At 48.4% G+C, this 21,588-nt stretch overlaps 11 protein-coding genes across 14 annotated transcripts; 6 read left to right on the forward strand and 5 right to left on the reverse strand.

The window, feature by feature from the left end:
* The first annotated feature begins 150 nt into the window (after positions 1-150).
* SPPG_01419 (uncharacterized protein) lies at positions 151-2,406 on the forward strand. Its single transcript, XM_016749733.1, has 5 exons — positions 151-668; positions 730-1,232; positions 1,298-1,629; positions 1,695-1,963; positions 2,035-2,406. The coding sequence occupies exons 1-5, from the start codon at positions 555-557 to the stop codon at positions 2,305-2,307; spliced, it is 1,491 nt and encodes a 496-aa protein (XP_016612007.1). The 5' UTR covers positions 151-554; the 3' UTR covers positions 2,308-2,406.
* On the reverse strand, positions 2,012-2,988 carry SPPG_01420 (the record flags this gene model as incomplete). 2 transcript variants are annotated; one of them, XM_016749734.1, is made up of 2 exons in its annotated part: positions 2,012-2,422; positions 2,491-2,988. In XM_016749734.1, the coding sequence occupies one exon, from the start codon at positions 2,972-2,974 to the stop codon at positions 2,528-2,530; it is 447 nt and encodes a 148-aa protein (XP_016612008.1). In that variant the 3' UTR covers positions 2,012-2,422; positions 2,491-2,527. The 2 variants fall into 2 exon arrangements, with proteins under 2 accessions (XP_016612008.1, XP_016612009.1); XM_016749735.1 differs by having other exon boundaries at positions 2,400-2,527; positions 2,593-2,974.
* A 140-nt stretch (positions 2,989-3,128) lies between these two features.
* On the forward strand, positions 3,129-5,350 carry SPPG_01421 (guanine nucleotide-binding protein subunit beta-2-like 1). Its single transcript, XM_016749736.1, has 5 exons — positions 3,129-3,240; positions 3,396-3,467; positions 3,908-4,048; positions 4,116-4,390; positions 4,581-5,350. Exons 1-5 carry the CDS (start codon positions 3,204-3,206, stop codon positions 5,004-5,006), a joined length of 951 nt encoding a protein of 316 aa, XP_016612010.1. The 5' UTR covers positions 3,129-3,203; the 3' UTR covers positions 5,007-5,350.
* A 549-nt stretch (positions 5,351-5,899) lies between these two features.
* Positions 5,900-7,053, reverse strand: SPPG_01422 (uncharacterized protein; the record flags this gene model as incomplete). Its single annotated transcript, XM_016749737.1, has 1 exon — positions 5,900-7,053. The coding sequence occupies one exon, from the start codon at positions 7,051-7,053 to the stop codon at positions 6,166-6,168; it is 888 nt and encodes a 295-aa protein (XP_016612011.1). The 3' UTR covers positions 5,900-6,165.
* A 461-nt stretch (positions 7,054-7,514) lies between these two features.
* On the forward strand, positions 7,515-9,246 carry SPPG_01423 (uncharacterized protein; the record flags this gene model as incomplete). Its single annotated transcript, XM_016749738.1, has 7 exons — positions 7,515-7,943; positions 8,007-8,107; positions 8,165-8,256; positions 8,319-8,499; positions 8,556-8,818; positions 8,891-8,944; positions 9,002-9,246. 7 exons carry the CDS (start codon positions 7,515-7,517, stop codon positions 9,169-9,171), a joined length of 1,290 nt encoding a protein of 429 aa, XP_016612012.1. The 3' UTR covers positions 9,172-9,246.
* Positions 9,247-9,512: 266 nt separating this feature from the next.
* On the forward strand, positions 9,513-11,163 carry SPPG_01424. Of its 2 annotated transcripts, none has more exons than XM_016749740.1 (4): positions 9,513-10,153; positions 10,252-10,335; positions 10,407-10,633; positions 10,737-11,163. In XM_016749740.1, the coding sequence occupies exons 2-4, from the start codon at positions 10,278-10,280 to the stop codon at positions 11,055-11,057; spliced, it is 606 nt and encodes a 201-aa protein (XP_016612014.1). In that variant the 5' UTR covers positions 9,513-10,153; positions 10,252-10,277; the 3' UTR covers positions 11,058-11,163. The 2 variants fall into 2 exon arrangements, with proteins under 2 accessions (XP_016612014.1, XP_016612013.1); XM_016749739.1 differs by having other exon boundaries at positions 10,407-10,603.
* A 174-nt stretch (positions 11,164-11,337) lies between these two features.
* SPPG_01425 (uncharacterized protein) lies at positions 11,338-12,674 on the reverse strand (the record flags this gene model as incomplete). The annotated part of the gene is made up of 3 exons (XM_016749741.1): positions 11,338-11,970; positions 12,031-12,369; positions 12,444-12,674. The coding sequence occupies 3 exons, from the start codon at positions 12,672-12,674 to the stop codon at positions 11,338-11,340; spliced, it is 1,203 nt and encodes a 400-aa protein (XP_016612015.1).
* Positions 12,675-13,302: 628 nt separating this feature from the next.
* Positions 13,303-15,913, reverse strand: SPPG_01426 (uncharacterized protein; the record flags this gene model as incomplete). The annotated part of the gene is made up of 11 exons (XM_016749742.1): positions 13,303-13,538; positions 13,614-13,929; positions 13,988-14,082; positions 14,147-14,497; positions 14,559-14,634; positions 14,696-15,176; positions 15,234-15,321; positions 15,408-15,442; positions 15,506-15,536; positions 15,593-15,791; positions 15,863-15,913. The coding sequence occupies 11 exons, from the start codon at positions 15,911-15,913 to the stop codon at positions 13,303-13,305; spliced, it is 1,959 nt and encodes a 652-aa protein (XP_016612016.1).
* A 132-nt stretch (positions 15,914-16,045) lies between these two features.
* Positions 16,046-17,820, forward strand: SPPG_01427. 2 transcript variants are annotated; one of them, XM_016749743.1, is made up of 5 exons: positions 16,046-16,344; positions 16,408-16,586; positions 16,658-16,917; positions 16,979-17,476; positions 17,536-17,820. In XM_016749743.1, exons 1-5 carry the CDS (start codon positions 16,107-16,109, stop codon positions 17,543-17,545), a joined length of 1,185 nt encoding a protein of 394 aa, XP_016612017.1. In that variant the 5' UTR covers positions 16,046-16,106; the 3' UTR covers positions 17,546-17,820. The 2 variants fall into 2 exon arrangements, with proteins under 2 accessions (XP_016612017.1, XP_016612018.1); XM_016749744.1 differs by having other exon boundaries at positions 17,546-17,820.
* An 82-nt stretch (positions 17,821-17,902) lies between these two features.
* SPPG_01428 (uncharacterized protein) lies at positions 17,903-19,550 on the forward strand. Its single transcript, XM_016749745.1, has 8 exons — positions 17,903-18,084; positions 18,147-18,199; positions 18,264-18,288; positions 18,359-18,398; positions 18,467-18,696; positions 18,757-18,852; positions 18,916-19,012; positions 19,069-19,550. Exons 1-8 carry the CDS (start codon positions 17,926-17,928, stop codon positions 19,464-19,466), a joined length of 1,098 nt encoding a protein of 365 aa, XP_016612019.1. The 5' UTR covers positions 17,903-17,925; the 3' UTR covers positions 19,467-19,550.
* On the reverse strand, positions 19,475-21,512 carry SPPG_01429 (uncharacterized protein). The gene is made up of 3 exons (XM_016749746.1): positions 20,935-21,512; positions 20,497-20,879; positions 19,475-20,433 (listed from the first exon to the last, which is right to left on the reverse strand). The coding sequence occupies exons 1-3, from the start codon at positions 21,134-21,136 to the stop codon at positions 19,630-19,632; spliced, it is 1,389 nt and encodes a 462-aa protein (XP_016612020.1). The 5' UTR covers positions 21,137-21,512; the 3' UTR covers positions 19,475-19,629.
* Positions 21,513-21,588: the final 76 nt, after the last annotated feature.

Raw genomic sequence — 21,588 nt, forward strand, 5'->3', positions numbered from 1 at the left:
CCAGCGTCTCAGCGAGTCTCAATTTGCGACATGCCAGTGTTTCCGGAGGGGTGTCTTGTTCCTTTGTTTGAGTTAAACGGCCGACAATCTGCCCCCACCACCTCACGTGGCCATTTACTCCACACTGTTATGGCAAACAACGGGAGACAAAAGTTGTCAAACAATCGAAACTTTCCTCTGGTCAGAGGCTCAGAGCTGATACACAGGAAATGGCATTAACGTTACCAGAAAGGGAGAAACGGTAAACCATCTTGCCCGCTTCCCCGCTTATGTATAACGGGTAAATGCCATACATCGTGACCATATCTTACGGCTATTCTTCTTTCCTTTTGTTGGGCGATGTTGGGCATAGGGGCGAGAATGGGATCGAGCGGGGTGAAGAAGCGACTTTGGGCGTTTATTTAAAGCAACGGAGACTGGCTTTTCCCTCCCTCCGTTCGGCATAACTCTATCATATCTCCGATTTCCGCGATCATCTTTGCACTCAAATCTTCTGATCGGCCTCTTGGATCTGCCAGTTATTCGCCAACAATAGCAATTGCAGCATCGTAAACATGGCAGATAATCCACCCGCTATAGAAGAGAAGAAAAGCACCCTCACCATTACTGACGTCGAGCCGACCGATGTCAGTGTGGTTGACGGCCAAGGCCGCCTAGTCTATTCGGAGGTATGCTTATCCTAACGTGTCGCATGACAAGAGAAAAGGTCTAAGCCGCGTTTCCTTCCAGGCGGAGCGAAAACTCGTCCGAAAATTAGACATTCGGCTAATGCCCATCCTCTTTATTGCTTATTTCCTCAGTATTGTTGATCGTTCCAATGTCTCATATGCCAAGATTGCCAACGCCGAAAAGCGAAACAATTTGCAAGCCACGGCAAACATCAGCGATGAGCAATTTTCCGTTGCTCTGGCAGCATTCTTTGTCGGTTACATTGTTTTTGAAATTCCATCGAACCTCATAATGAAGAAAGTCGCGGCGCCCATTTGGATCGCTCGTATCATGGTCAGCTGGGGTATCGTCACGACCTTCCAAGTCCTCATAACCCAATCATGGCACTTCATTCTTCTTCGCTTCCTTCTCGGCGTCTGCGAGGCTGGTTTCTTCCCTGGCGTTGTTTTGTACCTCACCTACTGGTATCGCAAACAAGAAGCTGCGAAGCGAATTGCAGGCTTTTACGTTGCAACTACCGTGGCCGGTGTTGTTGGATCTGCTTGGGCATACGGAGTTCAACAGTACGTATATATGACTTTGGCGTCCGATGTTTGATTCCAACTCATCTTTCTATTCTATCTGTCAGGATGAACGGACGCCATGGTTACTACGGCTGGCAATGGTTGTTCCTCACATCCGGTGTTCCAACCATCGGCATGGGGATCCTCGTCTATTTCATTCTCCCTGCGACACCCGAATCTGTCAAGAGCGGCGGCTGGTTGACGCCTGAGGAGAAAGAATTGGCGTCGCAGCGTCTTCGCGTTGACGGCGTTGCTAAACACGAAGAGAAGTTCGAGAAAGGAGAGTTCATTAAGGTCTTCATTGACCCCAAAAACTGGCTGTTTATTATCATGTACTTTGGAACGGTCATGTGTGCCAACGCTCTTGGATTGTTCTTGCCTACCATCCTGTTCATGCGTACGTATTTGGGTATATGTTCTCACCACGAAGTCGGTAACTAAATGAGCCGTTTCTACTTCTAGTGGGTTACACGTCTCTTGATGCTACACGGATGTCCATCGCACCGTACGCTGCCGGCGCTGTGATGACTATGGGAGCGGCTTGGGTTTCTGACCGCACGCGCCAACGTGCAGCACCTCTTTTCGTCACCGCTCTTATTGGATGTGTTGGTTTCACCGTCCTGGCCACCACAGGCTTGACTGATCGTGACGGAAAATACGCCGGATGTATCATCGCCGTGGCTGGTGTCTTTTCCGCCATCCCATTGGTTTTCTCCTGGCTCAGCAACAACGTAAGGATCAGACTTTTTGCTCTCAATCTTGTATCTGTCGAATTAATCGTATCTTTCTCTTTTAACCACAGCTGAAGACAAGTACCGGTGCGGCAACAGCTATAGCACTCGTGTCATCCATTGGCAACTTGGGCAGTGTGGTAGCCTCCTACACTCAGTACAAGGACGATAAGCCGCAGTACCACCGCAGTCATACCGTGAATGCCGTCGGAATGGCGCTCACAGCATTAGTGGCTGTCATCCTCCGTGTTTGGTATCAACGCCTCAATGCCAGGCAACGAACCACCTTCCAAGATACGGAGAGGGCCCAAGAAGGCAAGAAGCAGATTGTGTACATGCTCTAAGAAGCTTTCAGAGTAGGATGCTGATGGTGGTTATTTCTGTATAATGAGTTGTTTCCGTATGTAAATAAAAATTCTTGCAGCTCTAAGTAGCCATCGCCATTTGTCACCTGATAGACTGAATGTACGATACGTTAGCGATCCACGCCCTGCAAGGCAGCAGACTTCTTCAATCTATCTTCATACTTGCGATGTAGACTGACTGCGTACCCGTCGCGTCGTTCTATGTGCAGGGAGAACAACAGCACTTCATCCAACCCAATGTCCATAACCACATACTCCATGTACCATTTGTGGTGGACGTGTCCAACAACCCAGTTTTCGAATCGATAGACTCTGCGTCTGACAAGGAATCATCCCATTCATGGACCTGGGATACGTCTTCCGCATCGTTTTGGTCACACTCTATCGTATTCAGTCGGTCATGTAATGCAGTAGACGAATGGTGCTTCTCCTTGTACTTTTGTATCCTCTCTAGTTTGGAGGCGAGTCTTGCAAGGTACCGCTCGGCATCTGTTTGCAGATTCCAGGTGGGAGTTGGTTCTGATGAGGGGAGGATCTCACTGGGCCAAGATGAGTCAACCAAGATTTTTTCGCGAGATCCGGAACCGTCGGAATAGCTGGATTCAGAGATAATGCTCGAGGCTGCTCCGGCTTTTGAAGACGCCATTCCTAATTTGAACTTTCTCACGACCACAGCGAGGGCATCCAGTCGAGATCATAGTAACCACATATGGTATTATGAAGCCACATTCCAATTACTCGGATCACGTGTTACCTAGTCTTTTTGCTTGGTCGCTGGGCGATGGATTGGGACTCCTTCCTTCCGCTTGCCGTTCCATTTTCGAGGTCGTCCTTGAGAGAACGCATTCTCGACGGGTTCAAAGTAGAAAGCAACAATGGCTGATACGCTTATGCTTCGTGGAACCCTTAAGGGTATGTAGTGGGTTGACCGTCCTGCTTGAGCGTCAAGGCCGCCAAGGTCGCGCATTGGTGTTTACGGCGCATATGTTGGCTCGGCCGAAAGAAAGACATTTGCGCTCTGTGCTAACTTTGCTTTGTTGCCTTCTCCTTTTGATTGTACTATGCAGGTCACAGCGGTTGGGTCACCGCCATCGCTACCACCCCCGAGTCTCCTGACATGATCTTGTCGGCTTCCCGGGGTACGTAAACTTCTGTGTGGCTATTGGTTAAAGGCTGAAAGGGTTGAAGTGGGACGACTTTGATGAAGTCTGGAGAGACTGTTTCAATTTTGGATAGTTACTGGGACGAGATGGATGGATGGATGGTTGCGGATGGATGCCACGATCGGATGGATGGATCATGTCCCTGGTGCAACATGTCCGAAATTGTGAGAGGGCATGAGAACAACCGCGTGATGAACTCTTTCCGGGCAATGAGCATGGAAGCTGGCGATCATAGTGAGAAGTGGCATTGAATTTCGATGCCAAGTAACATTTGGGAAGTTGGGTCATTGGAGATTGATGGGCTACTACTAGAAGCTGGTTTCGCCTAAGGACAGCGCGATATGACGAGCTTGTGGATGTTGAAGAGCGTCGCCCCATTGTGTGCTGTTATTAACGATGCTCATTACTTAATTTAGACAAGACCATCATTGTCTGGCACTTGACTCGCGATGAGCAGACCTACGGTGTTCCCCGTCGTGCCCTCACTGGCCACAACCACTTCGTCTCTGACGTTGTTATCTCCTCTGACGGCCAGTTTGCTCTCTCTGCTTCCTGGGGTGCGTTGTGGAGGTTATATTGGTGTGATGTGCTCGTGTGTTGACGATTTTTGTATTTGATTCAAAGACAAGACGCTCCGCCTCTGGGACTTGAACAGCGGCACCACCACCCGTCGTTTCGTCGGTCACACCAACGATGTCCTCTCCGTTTCCTTCTCCCCTGACAACCGTCAGATCGTGTCTGGATCCCGCGACAAGACCATCAAGTTGTGGAACACCCTTGGCGAGTGCAAGTTCAACATCACTGAGGACGGTCACACCGAGTGGGTTTCATGCGTGCGCTTCTCCCCCAACCCTGCCAACCCTGTCATTGTTTCCTCTGGCTGGGACAAGCTCGTGAAGGTAAATATGGTCACTGGTCACTGGACAAGGCTTGTAGATGATTATATCCTTAGTATTTGCTACTTCGGAGACCGGACGGTCTATGAGATCAATTTCCACCCATAGAATATGATATGAGCCTTGTTCGTGATTGTCTCTGAACAGGAGACAGGTATATGAGAACATGAGTGCTGATTTTCTTTTCGCGCAGGTGTGGGACTTGACCAAGTGCAAACTGAAGACCAACCACTACGGACACACCGGCTACATCAACAACGTTACCATCTCTCCCGACGGTTCCCTTTGCGCTACCGGTGGAAAGGACGGCATCACTATGTTGTGGGACTTGAACGAAGGAAAGCACCTCTACTCACTCGATGCTGGAGATGTCATCAACGCTCTTTGCTTCTCCCCCAACCGCTACTGGCTCTGTGCTGCCACTGGCTCTGGTATTAAGATCTGGGATTTGGAGAGCAAGAGCATTGTTGACGAGCTCCGTCCTGAGTTCCCTGAGCAAGGCAAGAAGGCCACTCCTCCCCAGTGTATCTCCATTGCCTGGTCTGCGGACGGTCAAACTCTCTTCTCTGGCTACACTGACAACGACATCCGCGTGTGGCAGGTTATCCGCTCAGCATAAGTGTTTTGTTTGGGTTGTGGTAGGCGATGATGAGTGTGGGATAGAGGGCAGCGGTTCATAGTGCATAGGCCACGTCTTTTGTATATTATGTGACGACCTGTGCTGGTATGGCGATGATCTTGTTCTATTCTCGCCTCTCATTGGTGGAGGTGGTGAAGGAACGGCAACAGAGGTTGAATGGAATGCAATGTATCTTAACTCCATCGGGTGTGTATATCGCTTTCACATTAAATTTCAGATTCCTATCTACTGTCCATGGCTCGCTTGTCCTATGTAACGGTAGTCCTGAGAGCATTTCCGCTAATCGGAAAATGACCAGAAAATAAAGTAAAGGTAATCAGATCCCTGGGCAAGCCAACTCTATGACGTGACGGTCTCCAAACCAAATGACAAGGAATAATGGTCTAGACTTCCAATTTATCTTTACGCACGAAATCTACGCATCAGTGAGATTAACATGTCAGAAAGACCCGTCACGACGTACAAAGCGCCGGGAAAACCAATCGAGTATGAGGTTCCCAGATGGACACAACGATTCTTTCCAAATGAGAATCCTAACATCAATTGGTTCCATATCTGGGTTGTTGCGCCTGGCTTGGTGAACCTCCAGTGGCCATCACCTACGACAAGATGCAGCACTGAAAGACCTCTTTATCAACATTAGGGAATGATCAGCTACAAACCAGAACTCGTCAAGTACACTCCGTTTATTGCAGGTTTCATTGCGGCAACCCACTGTAGGTTCATCATCATCCGAAGCCGTTTATAGATCTTTGAATTTCGAGTTTCATTTCAGTGTTCGCTATTGGCAAGAAGATGCTTAGGAGGGAGCCGGTCTAAAAGCATGCGTTTACAGCGCCTGAGCAGTAATGAAACAAACTGATCTTTTCGATCGGTATCTCTGTCTTGATCATATTAAGCTTGTAATTGCAATCAATTTCGCATACATGATCATACTGCCTACACTATTCTATGTATGCGCTAGCATGTAACCGAATACCTTCACAGAATTCCTTTGAAATATATCACATAAGCTTTTGACCATTCCCCATAAGCATTCAAGCAATTTTTTGTGTTCATTCCAGCCATGCTCCCTTTGCGCAATTTGATGATTCCTATATACGCCGCGGGTGCAAAACTGGTACATATCACGTCTGCATCAACCTAGCTCCTCTGTCCTCTTGGGAAGGACATAGGGAGCGTCAAACCAACAACCGCACAAGGCACAGTACCAGACTCCTGATCCCCGAAGACCTTGAGATGTGCCGCCACAGCCAGGACAGCGAAGCAAACGGTTGACAGTATGGATTAAAAGTTTGTTTTGAACCTCTACGGATAGCCGGTAGAAAAATGGGTCAAGGAGTGGCAGAAGCGGCCACTTCTCCTGGTACGCATCCGAAAGCAGGTCATGCATTCCGTGAGTCATGGCAAGATATAAGCATCGGATCCAATGCTCGGCCGTAACTTTGGATAAAAATTCTTGGCAACTTTGTTGTAAAGCACCCAACGGTGTAGCGGCCCGCACAAGATCCTCAATCGTGCTCCAGGTGATCAAGTCCGGATGGTTGACGAAGTACAACTCGATATCATTTTTGAAGACAAGGCCAAGTGGATCGCAAGTATTAAGAAGCTTCAAAGCTATCTCCCCATTGAATTCGACTATTCTCACGTAAATGCAGTCAAGAAATAGTTTGAAGCTTTCTTCATCCGCGATGTCCTTGAGTGTAATCTCTCGGATCGACCTACCAAACCCATCCACTCGGTGGCTCTCCATCCATGGCCAGTTGAACAAAGCCCGAAAGTAGTCTGAGTGGATTTTGAGAAGCTCGGTGTGTATGTGGAATGCTGTAGAGTCGACAACAACGCGAACATCGGCATCTGGGAAATTGTGTCGATCACTGATGACGATCGGCTTTTCAGCGTCAACAGCTTTACCGCTAAAATCGCAAGCTGAAAATATGAGATAGTATTCTGAAGTGAATCCTTCTGCTACAGCTTTTTCATGCGTGATGTTGGCCTGAAACTTACGGGCCTTAGGATCGTTCATACTAGGGCCGTAATGTTCGTTGTGCGTGAGAATATGCTCACTCTTAGTTGATGCAACGAAGTTCCCACGTATCTTATTGTCTAGAATCAGAGGTTGATCACCACCCCGCTTTTGTGGAGCCTGTGAAGATAGTCTCCGAGGCTGGGAAATGACTCTGGTTAACGACGTGGGGGCTTGCTCCAAGCCATGAACAAAACGCGGACTATAGCTCGCATGTTCACTATTCCCACCAAACCATGAGAAGAGTAGGAAACCTAGTCTCAACCTCCACAAAGCGAAGGTTTCACTTATGGGCTCGGCGCAGTTGGACACACCGGGAGAAGCAGGCCTTCTATTTTTTGTTTCCTACCGTCCTATGTCCAGAACATATTGCTGCCAAGTATAGCATTTTGCGACAAAACGTACGCACACAAGAATACATCTGTATCATGCAGCGCATTTCCATCATGTCCTCACGACGAATGCTCCGTGCATTATGGCTAATGGTCATGCTCGTCCTTTTTGGCATGGTCTATCTCACGGCAATATATTTCATGGAGCCAACAAACGGCTTCTACATGGCCCACGATCTTGAACAGAAGGCGATAAGTCGCTGTTCGCAACCATATCCATCGAAATACCTTGTCACCCTCGCACTTAATTCAGAACTTTCTGAGCATTTGGAAGACTTGTGGCAAGCAATTGGTACCAATCATTCACTTGTGGCCCTACTACGTACGTGGAACATTGGCAGGTTCAATGGGTACAGCATCGAGTTTCCGGACAAGAATCACTGTGTGAGATTCTGGACAGCATATGATGCAGGATATTTTGGAGAGGCAGTGGCCCATGTAGAAATGGACACCACCCAGAAAGTCGATATTCAACAGATGCAAGTTAATCCTCCTTGGGTACGCGTCCAAGTAATTGTTCCAACGACGAGCAGCTGATGTACCCTCTGTGTGGGCACCAAGGGACTCGACCGCATCGATCAAAGAGCTTACCCTCTCGATGGACGTTACCAATCCTATCCAGATTCGGGTGGAGAAGGTGTTGACATTTATATCGTCGATACGTAAGATCATATCCCGCCGGGCGGAATGAAAGAGATGTTCATCTAATCATCGTGTAGAGGCATCAATATCAAACATAAGGACTTTGAAGGTCGTGCGGTTTGGGGAACTACGACCAGATCTGATAATGCGCCCGACTTTGATGACAACGGTAAGCGGAACCTAGCTAATTCTTGTGAAAAATCGTATAATGATTCCGCCGGCCCGTCACAGGGCATGGCAGCCACGTTGCCGGCATCGCAGGCAGTAAAACTTATGGTGTTGCAAAAAAAGCAAGGTTAATTGCTGTCAAGGCACTGGATGCTGACGGCCATGGTCCTTACAGCGAGCTAATTGAGGGGCTGCAGTGGGTGGCTAGGAATGCCCCTCCAACTGGGAATAAATCCATTGTTAAGTACGCATACCACAGGAAGGAATTTGAGATCTGCCATAAATCTTAACAGATTCGAGCAGTCTCTCCATTCAGGGAGAAGTGTCTCAAGCTCTCAATGGTGCAGTAACAGGCCTTCTCGATCTCGGTATTCATGTTGTCAGCGCTTCGGGCAACAGAGGTCAAGATGCTTGTGGCTTTTCTCCTGCAGAGATCACTACCAACACATCGGCCATCTCCGTTGGAGCCGTTGACGACTCGGACACCGAACCTGCTTTCAGCAACTACGGCGATTGCGTCAGTATTATGGGACCCGGCGTCCGCATTCTGAGTGTCGACGCGGGTACTGCAAGTGGACTTGAACTGCTGCCAATATGATGTGCAAACAGCTGAGTAAACAGTGATTTTATGTCAGATTCGAACGACGGAACGAGAGTTATGTCAGGCACTAGCATGGCCGCGCCGCATGGTATGTTCATTTTGCACGCACAAGTCGCAGCCAGGACACTGATTGCCATCCAACTAGTGTCGGGAGTACTTGCCATTCTACTCGCTGGAGCCACCGACGGGAATGGAATTCCAACTGACCCTGCTGGGCTGAAGACGTACGTACTCTCGCATGTGACAAAGGATGTAACAGCCTCGGATGGGACCGCGAAAGTGAATAGCGGTGTCGTGTACATTGGGCCGACGTAAGCCCTTAAAATATCAGTATTAGGCATGTCAATTGGTATATACATTTCCCACAACAAGATGGCAAGGTTCACAAGGTGTAGGTGCGATTGAAAATGTGCATTATCAGTGGTTTCATCGTATCAGAAGAAAGACGATGCGATGAGATGCCATTACGCTGAGGGTCTTCGTCTCGTATATACAATAGAAAGTCCATAACATATCACACACCGGTCATATTTGACATCTATTGCTCATACTACCCATGCCATGACCCGTAGTCACACCCCACAAATCTCCGAATGCCAGGCTCACCCGCGGCAAAGCCAGCAGTTGAGTGGTAATCATGATCCTTTTCTCAGATATATTACTGTTCTGTGTCCCCGCCCATGGCATTATGAATTGGCATTCCTTTCTCCGACCAAGGTTCTAGGGTGTCTACTCTTCTCGACCCGGGCCCGCACTACTCACCTTGTCACTTTTCCAACGAGAACAATAAATCTCCGAGCACGCTACCCATATTTAAAGGAGATCACTCCGCTCCCTCACTCGTGAATTCTGCTCTATACTGTGAAGGTTTCCTATCTAGTCGTCTCCTCAACTTTGTTAGTCATTTCTGTCGAAATACTCGTCTGTCACCCTCAACTGTTAAACTGATACAAGCACATCAGTGAAAGGAAACTCCACAGCAATGGGTTGTGTACCATCAAAGTCAGCCGCTGACCGGAAGGTTGTCCCAACGGCCGGCGAAATTCCGATGGCTGGCAAACCCGACAACAGTAAAACCATCACAGGCCGCTCCAGCACCCATCTTGAATCCATCCACCACCGCTGCTGGTCCCGACGGAGCGGCCTCCAACACCTAAGCAAGGATGGAGCGAACGCTCCGCTCCAGAATCCAATGTGATCTCCGATGCTACCCAAAAGGATGGGAATGTATCGGACATTCCTCCACCTCCTATACAGCAAAGAGGTGATTCCGCCATCGGACGAGGCATTGACCGTGGTAAGTGCAATTCGAGGATATTATGGACGACGTGGTCTTTTGAAGATTTTCCTCCCGTCGATCATCGGGGATATATTTGCTGATGCTCAAGTATCCAGATATCAAGCCACTAGACAAACCGCTTATGCCGCCAATCCAACACACTGACAACCTCAACGCTGATGCACCCATGTTTCCCCAAGGTGAGAGCTGTATGCATTCCTAAGCAAGCTGTTGAAAATTTGGAAGCGCTGATCCTTATTCATATCCACAGCAGCTGAGGGACCCACCAAACCCGTTGCTTTTGAAATTCCCTTAGGTGAAAACCTTTTTGGGTCCCTGACCAAAGAGAACAGTAGCTCACTTGGTTCAATGAACCGTTCGCCAGCGACTGTGGGTAGGCTTCCAAGTCTTGGTCTTACCAATGACGATATTAAGGCCAAGCTTGCCAATGCCGATGCCCGCTGGAAGGTGGGTGCTCAGATAGATCGTCTTCTTGGGGTGGGTTTTTGAGCACAAATTGTAGACTGCGTGTTGAATATGCGCAAGTCATATTCAATCGTACAAAGTGCTAAATGATGAACTCCCCTCTACCTTATAATAGGATCTCGAAAACGAAGAGCTCGTGCGCAAAGATACATCTCGCCGCCGCCGAGCCAAACCCAAATTGAGTTCCAATGCTCGTCCCAAGACCCGGCAAGGTCGTGAGGAAGACCCCGAAGTTCTCAAACAGCGCCTTCTGGAAAAAGAAACTCAAGCAGAAAAGAACCGACAGCGAGAACTACAAAAGCTGCAGGCCAAGCTGGCTCGTATGGATCAGCACGTGCGACGTGTACAGGAGCGCAAGCGGTTCCTGGAGATGGGATCGTCGACTGACGATATGAGCTTGTCCGTCTCTACAAGCAGTGTGTCGTTGGCGGTGTGACATTGACGATCGGTCGAGAGTTGGATATGAGCCCTATAATTTAAATACCCTGTGTGGTCTAATAGATGCCTGGATGTGAATTTTCTAACAGAGCTGAATTGCAAACTTCTCCTGCTGTTATAAAAAAATGTTGGGTTTCACCTATTCACTGAATTGCGAAATTACTGGATGATGCGACGCGAATGTGCATGTGTTCTATCAGTACTGGGCTCCATGTATCAATTGGCAGATAAATTATGCAAGTGCTATCTTCTCTACATACATATACCATATAGCCACCCTACGACAATAGAAATTTGAAATTCTTGTAAAACCCAAGCATCGGGTTGTCTCCCGATTTAGTTTTGGTTGCCAATAGGTTAGCATTCTTTTCTAAAAACTCTTGCTGTGTCACGACCTTCGCACTCTGGCGTCCACCTTTCCCACATACGGCATTGTACATATCCCGCATCAACTCAAAGTTCGTTGGGAAAAAGATGTCAAACCACCCCGGTTGCACCAGATACGTTGAACACGGGATCATCATTCCCTGATATCGAGTTTGGACAACCGGTGCATTGAGCCCCGCAACAGAGTCTGGTAGTGAATCAAAGTCGGAAATAATCAGGCGGTGTTTAGGAAAGTGTTCGTTCAACTGATCGAAAAGTCTCAAGCACATGGTAGGAAGGAATTCGGGGTCGGTCAGGTTAGGCGCAAAGGGGAGCATTGACCGAAGATACCTCCGCCATCGGCTGGTAAGGAGAGGCGAGCGATAGCCAATTTCAGCTCGGATATTCAGATATCTTTGAATGAGGGGGTCTGATAGAAGTTCGTATGCCTCCTGGTAATCCCCGTCCTCATCTATTAGGACTACCCCTTGTCTCGGTGCCCCTGTATTGAAATCGTATCGCACCAAATCATGGGAAAAGTTATCCTGAAATACCAGTGAGAAAAGCTGCTTCAAACCTCCTAGTAAGTACAGAGATTCACTCACGATAACTTCCATCGCGATAATGAAACAGGCATCAGGAACGTGCGTGTTCCAAGTGAAGATTGACTGGTTGATGATCTCTACGCACTGGTGCCTCTGAGACACTTGCCGTACGTCTTGTCTCTCCGATTGCCTTTCTGCCAATTTAGAACTGATTTCGATGATTCTATACCGCGTTCTGCTGTACAGCTCTGGTTCGTGCTCCTTGATATAATCCAAAATATTCACCATGAGCGTTCCGTTTCCAGCTCCAACTTCATATATAATCAGATCCGTCGACCCTTTATCATCACGCTTATATTCTGTTACAATGTGCTTCGCCAGCGCGTACCCGTACCATGGCTAATAAAAGTACAGAGAAAATCTTAAAAGACCAACAAACCAACTACAGCGTGATGAAAAGACCGCAATCGTACCTTGAACAATTCCGTAGGAGTATGCCAAACCTGTCTTGCAATATCGTTCACATCATTGTACTCTCCTTCCACTTCTTTATACAAGTCGGACAAATGGTTCATGAACGCATAGGTATCTCGGATTTCATTGAACGGTATGTTTTCGGATGGACTAAAGATGTACGCTTTCTTTGAGAAATAGCCGTACGAAGGGTTGTACAGGGAATCGTCTATAAAGTCGCGGACAAGCATTCGTGCGCACTTTGGCGGTACGGGCTCTTTAAAAGCATCTTCGCTCGTTAGCCTGCGATAGGTTTCGATAGGAACTGGCGGCGTCCTGTTAGGGTTGTCGCGTTTGTGAAGTGAATCCCTTTAATAATAAACCAGCTACCTTGGTCATTATTCTGTCGGAAGAGATCCTCAGGTATGGTCTTACTCACCAATAATTGGTAGCCAGTACCGGGCCTCGTCGAAAACCTCGTGATATCACTTTCCTAGATCGTTGGGCACAAGATATTGTACATATATAACCAGTATGGTTCCCAAACAGTCCGCGGGTAAGTCGATTAACGCGCATGGTAGCTGCAGCGTAGGACAACGCAGACGAGGTTTTGCAGCAGCTCCCGTACGCTCAGGGTATAAGAAAAATGTGATTCATCTATCATTCCAACCATGTTCAACCAATTATTTAACCGGTTCCTGGATTGACGCATCCTGCTCGACAAAAAATCTAACTCCGGTGTTTGTAGCTCACCTCTTTCCAGAATCTATTCCCCCAAGAAAAGGTTCTACTTACATCCTACGTAATCTAGTATAATTAGAAGATCTGGCAGTGACTGCGCAGTTTGTTTGTATTCCCCATGTACATCAAACACTCCCGCTACAACAGCTCTACGACCTCTTTAGCCAATCCCACAATCTTTTCCTTCTTCTCCAAATCCTTTTTAATCTGCGCATCACCTGTGGCACCTTTTGTCCGCAAATTCCTCAACTGTTCTTCGCGTGTTGCTCGCTTCTGCGTTACTGCTGTGCCGACACCAATGACAGTCGCCAGTTGTTGTATTGAGGGCGTGGCGAATCGCAGGAGGTGAGCAATGGCAGTGAGCAGGCGCAAGACTATCGATACAAACATACAAATTAAATTATCACGTCAAGAACAGCGTAACTCATTAGCATCGGTACGAAACCTACCAATTTCGTCTTCCTCCTCATCTTCAAAAGCTTTCGCAATGGCAGCTACCAGTTCCGACACCCACTCTTCGTGTATACCTTCATCCTCCCGCCCGCTTTCTACTCCAGCATGGCTTTGTCGTGATTTGGCTTCCTCAATGGAAATGTTGAAAGCCAAGGAAGCAGCGCACTGGCGTACAGCAGCGTCTGGCGACAGGAGAGAGTCTATCAAGAGAGCCGTGGTCACAGAGCGGAACGGTGTAGCATGTGGTGCAAGGGTTTGGGAAAGAGAAAGTAGTTGTGCAATGGAGGTTGGCGACGTAAAGTGGTTGCACGCCTACGCCCAAACGTTTAGCACCGGATAATGAATCTGCACTTTCCACCAGGATACATACCAACCGGAGCACCATTACGCGAACAGCTTTTGGCACTGTTTCCGGTTGTGCTTGCTGGCCGCCAAACCGATACAGGACATTCATTACCGTAGACTCTGCATCAGGGCACAAGACCCCTTAAGTACATTATGAATGATTACTCGCATTGCTGCAACATACCTGGATCATTTTTCACATAAAAATCTCGTATTGCTTCGTCCAAGATGAGTAAGCGTAGAATATCCAGAACAGGGAACAGCTGCTCAGTAGGAATGCGCTGCAATAGCACATCTAGCAGCTCTTTCCAGCCGTTTGGAAGATGCAGTGCACCGGATTGCCCCTTTTCGTGTTTAGCTTGTAGGGCGGTCTTCAAAGCGTCTAATTGCGACTGTTTGTCGGTAATAGATTGCTCCCGCATAAATGTCTCTAGTTTATTGAATATCGAATTCAATTGCGTGGACTGGGCAAAAAGGATTGGTGAATTTGGAAGGCTATCCAATATAGGTGTGCGTTGCTTTGTGTGTGGATGTGCTGAAATGGATATGGTTAGCACATTGCCGGGCGATCACCGCCGCTATCCGCGGAAACTTACGTGGATATGCAGAGTACAGGAGAAGCTCTATAGAATTCGTTAGTTCCTGTACATTCGCTCCTTTGAACTGAGATATCTACATCACATGTGGTCAGGACTGCAACTCTGCCTTGTTAAGACACAGCGAGGTAGTATACCTCATTTCCGTCAAGGAAGAACTTGAATGTTGGAGTCGCGGTTATCTGATACTTCTGAGCAATGTCCCTCGATAGGCCAACGTCCACTTTCACTCCCACAATCTTATTTCCATCTACCCTCGCTCCCGCTCCCATGCCGGTTTGCCGATATTCGCGATTGTAGGACTCGATTAACCGTTCGAATTCGGGACTTATAACTCGGCAAGGCCCGCAGCTCATCGAAGTAAAGTCAATAGCCACACACCGATGTGATGCCAGTATTGAGTCAAGTTGCGCAACATTATACGCCGATTGTAAAGCGGTCTTTGATGGTGGAGCGGATTGAGCAGCGGCGGCTACATTGCCAACCAAACTCGCTAAGGACGGGGAAAGGCCGGGAGATGCAGCTGTCGCTGCGTTTGCAGCTGCATTGGCTGAGCGAGCGAGCTGCGATGGACCGAACATATTCTCAAGGACTGGCAACAGCGATTGACCAAAGGGGCTGTTGCATGGATCAATAAAACAAGAAAAATAAGGATCAGCAGAAATGGCGACGTACGTGTTAACAAACTCGGCAGGTAGTGCGGTAATGTGAGAAGGAATGTTCTTGCCGATTAGGAAATTACATAATTCGTTCGAAAAGTTGTCTGCAACCAGTAGGGAGTGGTGTTGAGGAGACCGCTTTGACAATCACTATAGATGAAGAAAAACAAAAGAAAGCACAAAAACATACTGCAGTTGTTGTCTAGGAGATGGTATTTATCCGCTCTAAATTGAAGGAACTGTCATGATCACATAAATTGCTGCAATGCTTATGAGAAGTCCACGTACGTCCAGTGTTTTTTCATCCCGTCAAGGTACTCTGTTTAGCATAATGAGTGAAAGATCTCGGCATCACATCAGCAAGAAAGCGTATACCTAAAAACATGTCGCGCGGGATGTGTGTTCTCCCCATGTCAATAACTTGCAAAGGAACTCCGTGGTGTGTACGGCCGGGCATGGATTCCATGACACCTTGCCCGAAATAATGTTCTGTTCCATACACAACTACGCTGGTATGCCATATCCCCTCAATGAGGCGACCAACCAGATTCATGGAAAGCATTCTTGCCATTCCCTAGAGCGACGCATTTTCATAAAGAGTTGAGACTATCGGCAAACTTGAACCAACTGAAAGTGCACACCTACCTGAGATAGGTCGTAAACATAGAGCTGAACAGGAGCTCCCTCTTCTTCCATGGCTGTTGCGTATTGGAAAGAGAATAACTGTACTGTGCCTAATGCCAAAGTCGAAAAACTGCGGGAGGAAAGCAAAGGAAAACTAGAGAACAACCCTCAAGGTCCAAGACGCGTCATCGTAGGTGACGTGACGCAGCTCTTCAAAGCTGCTTTCTGCCACCAGACGCCTGCACAGATATTTACGTCCAGGACCATGTCTGAAGCTCAAGCAAGCTCTTCAACAAACACAAGCGCAGCTGAACCTCCGCAGGATCCCCTGCATCCAGACAAGCTCTTTTCGAGTCTCTACCATGTCCTACCTCGGCAAGCTTCGGGCACTGGGGCCCCCCAAGCTCTCCTAAAGACTTCGGCGGACTTGACAATGTCATTCTTCCACGCCGCAATGTTGAATCTTGGATTTAGGTTCCTCGGTTTAGGAGAGAGCCGAGTCGGTACGTTCGGAAGCTGCCGAATGTAGTTATGCCAAAGGTGTATAACTTGGCCCGCTTTTGAAGACAATGAATCCCAAGATCTGGAAAGGACGGAAGCAGTGCAAACCCCTCTTCCGGCTGACTGGAATGCGATGGGCGACATGTACTCGTTTCGATACAAACACGCGCAATCGGCGTTCACTTTCCTGCTGAAAGGCGTCAAAATTGGAAACAGACTCGTGGTGCATGGGATGGCCATTGAGGCAAGGCTTATTAATGGTCCCGTTACAAGTCTCGGACTTCAACTTATTCTAGACTCCCATTTCTGAAAAAGGACGGAAAACTACATACGCTGGAACTTGAACTCTCTACGTTCATCTCATCCGATTTCAAGTTTCCCTTTAATGCTCCCTCTAATGCAACCTCGTCCACCGCCGGGTCATCAGAACAGTCATCCAATGTCCCTGATGCACTAAGATCTGCCTTCGCTTCAGATGAGCAGCTGTACGAGGTGATCAGAGAGTTCAGAATACGGATTGTTCAACAATTGATACCGGGACTGAATAAGCCGGGATATGAAGAATGGAAGCCGAGGTACTGTCTTGTGGGATGAGCCCGTTATGCTTTACAAATCCGAATCACTTTTGCTGTTTAGCCAAACATCTCAAGCACCTACACAAGAAACATCCGGAGGTCGCAACCCGCTTCGCGATAATCGTCATCAGCCCCGACCAATCCATCCCGGACATGCCGATCCATTTGTAGGGAGCGGTGTAGGTGGAAGCGGACCTATGTATCCTCCCCGTGGACCTTATAGCGTGGGAGATGTCGATTTGGATCCCTTGGGGGTGGCACCAGGGTTGATTCCGCCCTCACGATTCCCAGGAGGATATATGGGTGGTGGTGGAATGCATCCAGGAGGTGGCATGTTTGTTGGGCCTGATCATCCAATGTTCACGGGAGGTGGTGGGGGAGTTCCACGACCTGGACCATACGCGGGGCCGGACGGATCGCGCTTGCCGCCGGGCGCTGTGCCTCCTGGTGCTCGGTTTGACCCGATCACGCCTTTTGGCCCTGCCCCTGGCTCAGGACCGCGAGGGCCTCGGGGACCTTTCGGGCCTCCCGGTGGGGGTAGCGGATCCGGGGGTTTCCAGTAAGCATGATACTTACAACCAGCCGAGTATGACGCGTGCATTGAAATCTCATCTTAAGTTTTCTTTAGGAGCGGAGAACCGGATAACGATGAGCTTCCTCCCCCCAACTTTGATACAATGTTCATGTGAATGTATGTGATGCAGTTAGCCGATCATTCTGCTGGAGCGTGCTGTGCCGCCATCATGTGCAGTGTAGTTTGGAATACCTTTCTTCTAGGAGCATAGGGTGCATATAGTACTGTGGTGCGTCAAGCAAGTGGGAATTATATATATAGTTGTCTGGTTCGTTCTGCAGATTCTGTAGAAAATCGTCAGGAATATCGATACCTAAATCTCATTGTAACATTGGATGTATGACTCACACAATGACTCACGCAAACCCCGACTTCAAAAATTCAAAAGTTCACGTTCGCCAGCTGCTTAACAGTTCTGTCTGGCTGAATAGACAATGTGTGACGCACAGTCAATACAATGGCCATGGCATACTGCTCCCTCATCAGAACAGCGACGGTATGCAACAACTTTACCTATACTGGTAGCATCGTCGCCTGCAGAAAACCCATTTCCGAGCGAAGCTGACGAAGCTCGTCGACATCCTTTATCCAAAGTAGATAATCAGAATGCTGTTCAAAGAACTGTGGACGAACGTTACTCACTTCTAGTTTGCAGGTTATTGTTTGTGGGGGGATTGCTGGAGCAATGGCTGACTCTTCGATGCACGTGTAAGTTCACCCCATTGACACTTTCATTTGAGCTGCACCTTCTCAACGCCACCCTTTTAAACAGGCTAGATACCGTAAAGACAAGAATGGTACATTGATTCAAGTCCAGTCAGCTAAGGCATCGGTATGAATGACTGAACTTTATCTTGTGTCCCTTAGCAAAAGGATGGAACGTCGGGGCGCACACCACAGTACAATGGCATGTTAGTTGGGCTTTTAGGTGCCCTATTGCCGTTCTGCCAGTATTCGGGCTCACACCTTCTTCAGGCACAATACAAGCCATGCGATCAATACACCGGTTCGAAGGGTTGCCGGGTCTCCTTGGTGGATTCAAAGCGGCGGCCACAGGATCTGTCTTGGCCACGCTTATATACTTCGCGACGTACGAGGGTTTTAAGAGAAGACTGCTAGACCTAGGTGTAAATGACAGTGCGAGTTATTTTCTAGCTGGAGCACTAGGTGATGCTGCTGCGTCTGTGGTTTATGTCCCTTCTGAGGTTTGCACCGCCACCTTCACCCAACAGTCGACAGATTGAGGCTGAGCATAGTTACTTTAGGTTGTAAAGACCCGGATGCAACTTCAAGGACGGTACAATAATCCGCATAGTGCATCACCGCACAACTACAAAGGGGATTGGCATGCCTTGAGATCGGTAGGTTCATGTACATATACAAGCAATGATGGTCTTGCCGCTTGAGCAATTACCCGCTGGTAGATATGGGAACGAGGAGGCCCAAAGGGTCTTTATTACGGTTGGCGCGCGACATTAGCAAGAGATGTACCCTTTACCGCATGCCAATTCACAATATACGGTAGGACGTGGTAGAGCAGTGGAGCGCAAGTATCCGCACTAAAACACTGGCCTCAGAGCTTGCCCGTAGCTACATGATAAAAGAATTTGGAAACGGTGATCCTTCCCACCTCACAGTATGGCACGACATCCCACCGGGGGCTTTAGCGGGGTCGCTGGCAGGCTTCATCACAACACCCGTCGACGTTATCAAAACGTACCTCCAAACACAAAGTCGTCCGCCGTCACGTAACACGTTTGTCGATCTGTCCAAGGTGGGAACACCACCTTCCTCCGCGCCGTACTATAGCGGGATTGGACCTGCATTACGTGGCATCTACAAGACAAGAGGAATACGGGGCTTGTTCAGCGGGGCGGTGCCCAGAATGGTATGGACTGGGTCGCAGTCGACGGTGATGTTTTTAGTTTATGAGTGGTTGTTAACTCGGGATTGGGGAGGGCTATTTTCAAGCTAGTGGGAGGGTTAGTTTATGGTTTACCTTCAAATCGTGAATAGATTATACAGATACTGATGCACATGAACTGATCTGACGAAGGGTATAACGCATCTGTGGCCTCTATTCCAGGAGTCTGCTGAGTCCGCTGCCAAAAGTTTTTATTCTAGTAGCAATTGGCCCCTTATTCGCCAGCCCCGTCCACATTGCTCGCCATCATCTCCGCCTCAATATCAGCAGCATATCCCGAAAAATTGAAAAATTCTGATGCTTGACTGGAGGACAGCATTTGACTAGCTGAAGAAGTCAATCGAGCTGGAAGTGGAAGCTCCAGCAAGTCAATCTGACTGGTAGACGACGTTAATCGTGTTGGGAGATCCATCAAGTCGATTTCATGGCCAAGAGTCACAGCTTCCGGGTCCGGTACGTGCTCGTGTGGTTTGTGGCGCTGGGTAACTATTACATCGGGAGGATTGCATAGACTCTGGGATATCGATGCGGGTTCAGCGAAGGGTTTCGTAGGTTGTTTTGGAGTGTGTGGTGTTGGGTCACTGGTTAAGAGCGGTGGGCTTTGTGATGATGCTTTGGCATCCGGGGTAGTCTCCCGTTGAGGTTCTTCTTTCAAATTTTCGGTAGTCTGTGCATCTTCATTTCCTTCGGCGCTCTCGGTATCATCGGGTAGGTTATCATCTTCCATACCAGGGCTCTTGGAAGATTCGTCAGAATCGGAGGACGCCGATTTTGGTTCCTCTTGTGAGCTTCCTTGGGACAAACCAATAAGGGCGTGAACAGCATCAACCACTCCGGCATGGTCGATGGGATCGCTGCTCTTGGTGGTTGTCGGAGTTGCCACGTGTTCGGGACCAACAACTTTGTAATTACCAACGACTTTATATGGTGTCCTCTGCCATTTCCCAATTCCGTTCCATGTACCGTCCCGGTTCTTCTTAGCTGTCTGTCGACGATTTTGGAACCATATTTGCACACTCTATCGAGGCAGAGGTTTCAGTCATACGCGCACATCAATCTTGCGCTGCTGTAACTACCTCACCTTTGACGGCATATTCAAAGTTCTTGCGAGTTTCTCCCGCTCTGCTGGCGGCATCTGTGGATCGAGCCGATACGCGGCTTCCAAGGCAGCCTGCTCTTCATCAGTTGTGCGACGCCGCTTGCGTCGATTTCTTGGCTGTCCATTGCTGTCAAAGTTTTCGGGCGTCGAAATATTATATACCCAGTGCAAAGACGACTGTACAAAGGAAGCCATGGATGATGGCGGCGGCAGTACGCCCAATGGTTGTCCTGAAACGGCTGACTCCTCCTCTCCTTCCGAAAGATTCCCTAGTTCATCAGGTGTGTCCGGTAGAGCTGCAATGTCAGAATCGAGGAGAAAAGTCGTAGCTGGAGGTTGATCACGGCCACTGCGGCTATCTTTCGCTGGTACAGGTATGAGCTTAACATCCACAATGCAGTTTCAAGGAACAAAGCATACCATTCTGCGCGGCCTCAACCAGCTGCTGAAGGGCAGCTTCAGTTTCGGGCGAATGGCTAATGTCACTCGGACTTTCCAATTGGCGCGATTTCTTCGTTGGCCCTATTATGCTATCGCGCATAGGAGGGTCATGGGTTCGCCGCCGCTTATTTCTTCCAGGGGTTCCTTCCAACAAGTTGGATGGAAGACCCTGAATGTCCATCTCAATATAATACGATGCCAGACACGCTTGTTCTTTTCTTGAAGTTTCTTGGGACACCTTGTTAACCGTCTTCAGCGGGCTCAACAGATCACCAACACATTTTTAAGGCGCCCCTTGATATACTGCTGTATAGCAACAATGCCTTATGAAGTTTTTATGTTTAAGCTTCCTGCGAAGCAGAGGAGGCTCAGTCCAATTCTTGCTGTCACGTAAAAAGAAGGGAATGCTCTACCGCGAGAAGCTGAACGATAACGATTTGCTTTTCACCACTCCCAGAATAAGCATAAAATAATCCAGAGCTCCACTGCTATGCTAGCGGTAGGTATGCAGAAAGCGTTCTTTGGGCAGGGATGAACCAAGTCGTGAGAAAGAAAAGCGAGCGGAGTGGGAAGGAGGCCCAACCAAGTGGCTGTATGTTTGATTTCAATCACGTGCTTTGGTTTACCACGAGC

This window comes from Spizellomyces punctatus, assembly GCF_000182565.1.
Source record: "Spizellomyces punctatus DAOM BR117 chromosome Unknown supercont1.2, whole genome shotgun sequence".
Taxonomy (NCBI): Eukaryota; Fungi; Chytridiomycota; class Chytridiomycetes; order Spizellomycetales; family Spizellomycetaceae; genus Spizellomyces; species Spizellomyces punctatus.

What these genes read in the sequence shown, in the direction of transcription:
- SPPG_01428 (XM_016749745.1), top strand. Translation starts at nt 17,926, where the DNA reads ATGTGTGACGCACAGTCAATACAATGGCCATGGCATACTGCTCCCTCA. An exon ending in GTCGACATCCTTTATCCAAA is followed by an intron (nt 18,085 to 18,146) that starts GTAGATAATCAG and finishes TCTAGTTTGCAG; the next exon opens with GTTATTGTTTGTGGGGGGAT. An exon ending in ATACCGTAAAGACAAGAATG is followed by an intron (nt 18,289 to 18,358) that starts GTACATTGATTC and finishes TGTGTCCCTTAG; the next exon opens with CAAAAGGATGGAACGTCGGG.
- SPPG_01421 (XM_016749736.1), top strand. Translation starts at nt 3,204, where the DNA reads ATGGCTGATACGCTTATGCTTCGTGGAACCCTTAAGG. An exon ending in GATCTTGTCGGCTTCCCGGG is followed by an intron (nt 3,468 to 3,907) that starts GTACGTAAACTT and finishes TACTTAATTTAG; the next exon opens with ACAAGACCATCATTGTCTGG. An exon ending in TGCTCTCTCTGCTTCCTGGG is followed by an intron (nt 4,049 to 4,115) that starts GTGCGTTGTGGA and finishes TTTGATTCAAAG; the next exon opens with ACAAGACGCTCCGCCTCTGG.
- SPPG_01424 (XM_016749740.1), top strand. Translation starts at nt 10,278, where the DNA reads ATGCCGCCAATCCAACACACTGACAACCTCAACGCTGATGCACCCATG. An exon ending in TGCACCCATGTTTCCCCAAG is followed by an intron (nt 10,336 to 10,406) that starts GTGAGAGCTGTA and finishes TCATATCCACAG; the next exon opens with CAGCTGAGGGACCCACCAAA. An exon ending in AGATAGATCGTCTTCTTGGG is followed by an intron (nt 10,634 to 10,736) that starts GTGGGTTTTTGA and finishes ACCTTATAATAG; the next exon opens with GATCTCGAAAACGAAGAGCT.
- SPPG_01429 (XM_016749746.1), bottom strand. Translation starts at nt 21,136, where the DNA reads ATGGACATTCAGGGTCTTCCATCCAACTTGTTGGAAGGAACCCCTGGA. An exon ending in GGTTGAGGCCGCGCAGAATG is followed by an intron (nt 20,880 to 20,934) that starts GTATGCTTTGTT and finishes TACCTGTACCAG; the next exon opens with CGAAAGATAGCCGCAGTGGC. An exon ending in CTTTGAATATGCCGTCAAAG is followed by an intron (nt 20,434 to 20,496) that starts GTGAGGTAGTTA and finishes CTGCCTCGATAG; the next exon opens with AGTGTGCAAATATGGTTCCA.
- SPPG_01419 (XM_016749733.1), top strand. Translation starts at nt 555, where the DNA reads ATGGCAGATAATCCACCCGCTATAGAAGAGAAGAAAAGCACCCTCACC. An exon ending in GCCTACCATCCTGTTCATGC is followed by an intron (nt 1,630 to 1,694) that starts GTACGTATTTGG and finishes TTCTACTTCTAG; the next exon opens with TGGGTTACACGTCTCTTGAT. An exon ending in TCTCCTGGCTCAGCAACAAC is followed by an intron (nt 1,964 to 2,034) that starts GTAAGGATCAGA and finishes TTTTAACCACAG; the next exon opens with CTGAAGACAAGTACCGGTGC.
- SPPG_01427 (XM_016749744.1), top strand. Translation starts at nt 16,107, where the DNA reads ATGTCTGAAGCTCAAGCAAGCTCTTCAACAAACACAAGCGCAGCTGAA. An exon ending in TATGAAGAATGGAAGCCGAG is followed by an intron (nt 16,918 to 16,978) that starts GTACTGTCTTGT and finishes TTTGCTGTTTAG; the next exon opens with CCAAACATCTCAAGCACCTA. An exon ending in AGCGGATCCGGGGGTTTCCA is followed by an intron (nt 17,477 to 17,545) that starts GTAAGCATGATA and finishes AGTTTTCTTTAG; the next exon opens with GAGCGGAGAACCGGATAACG.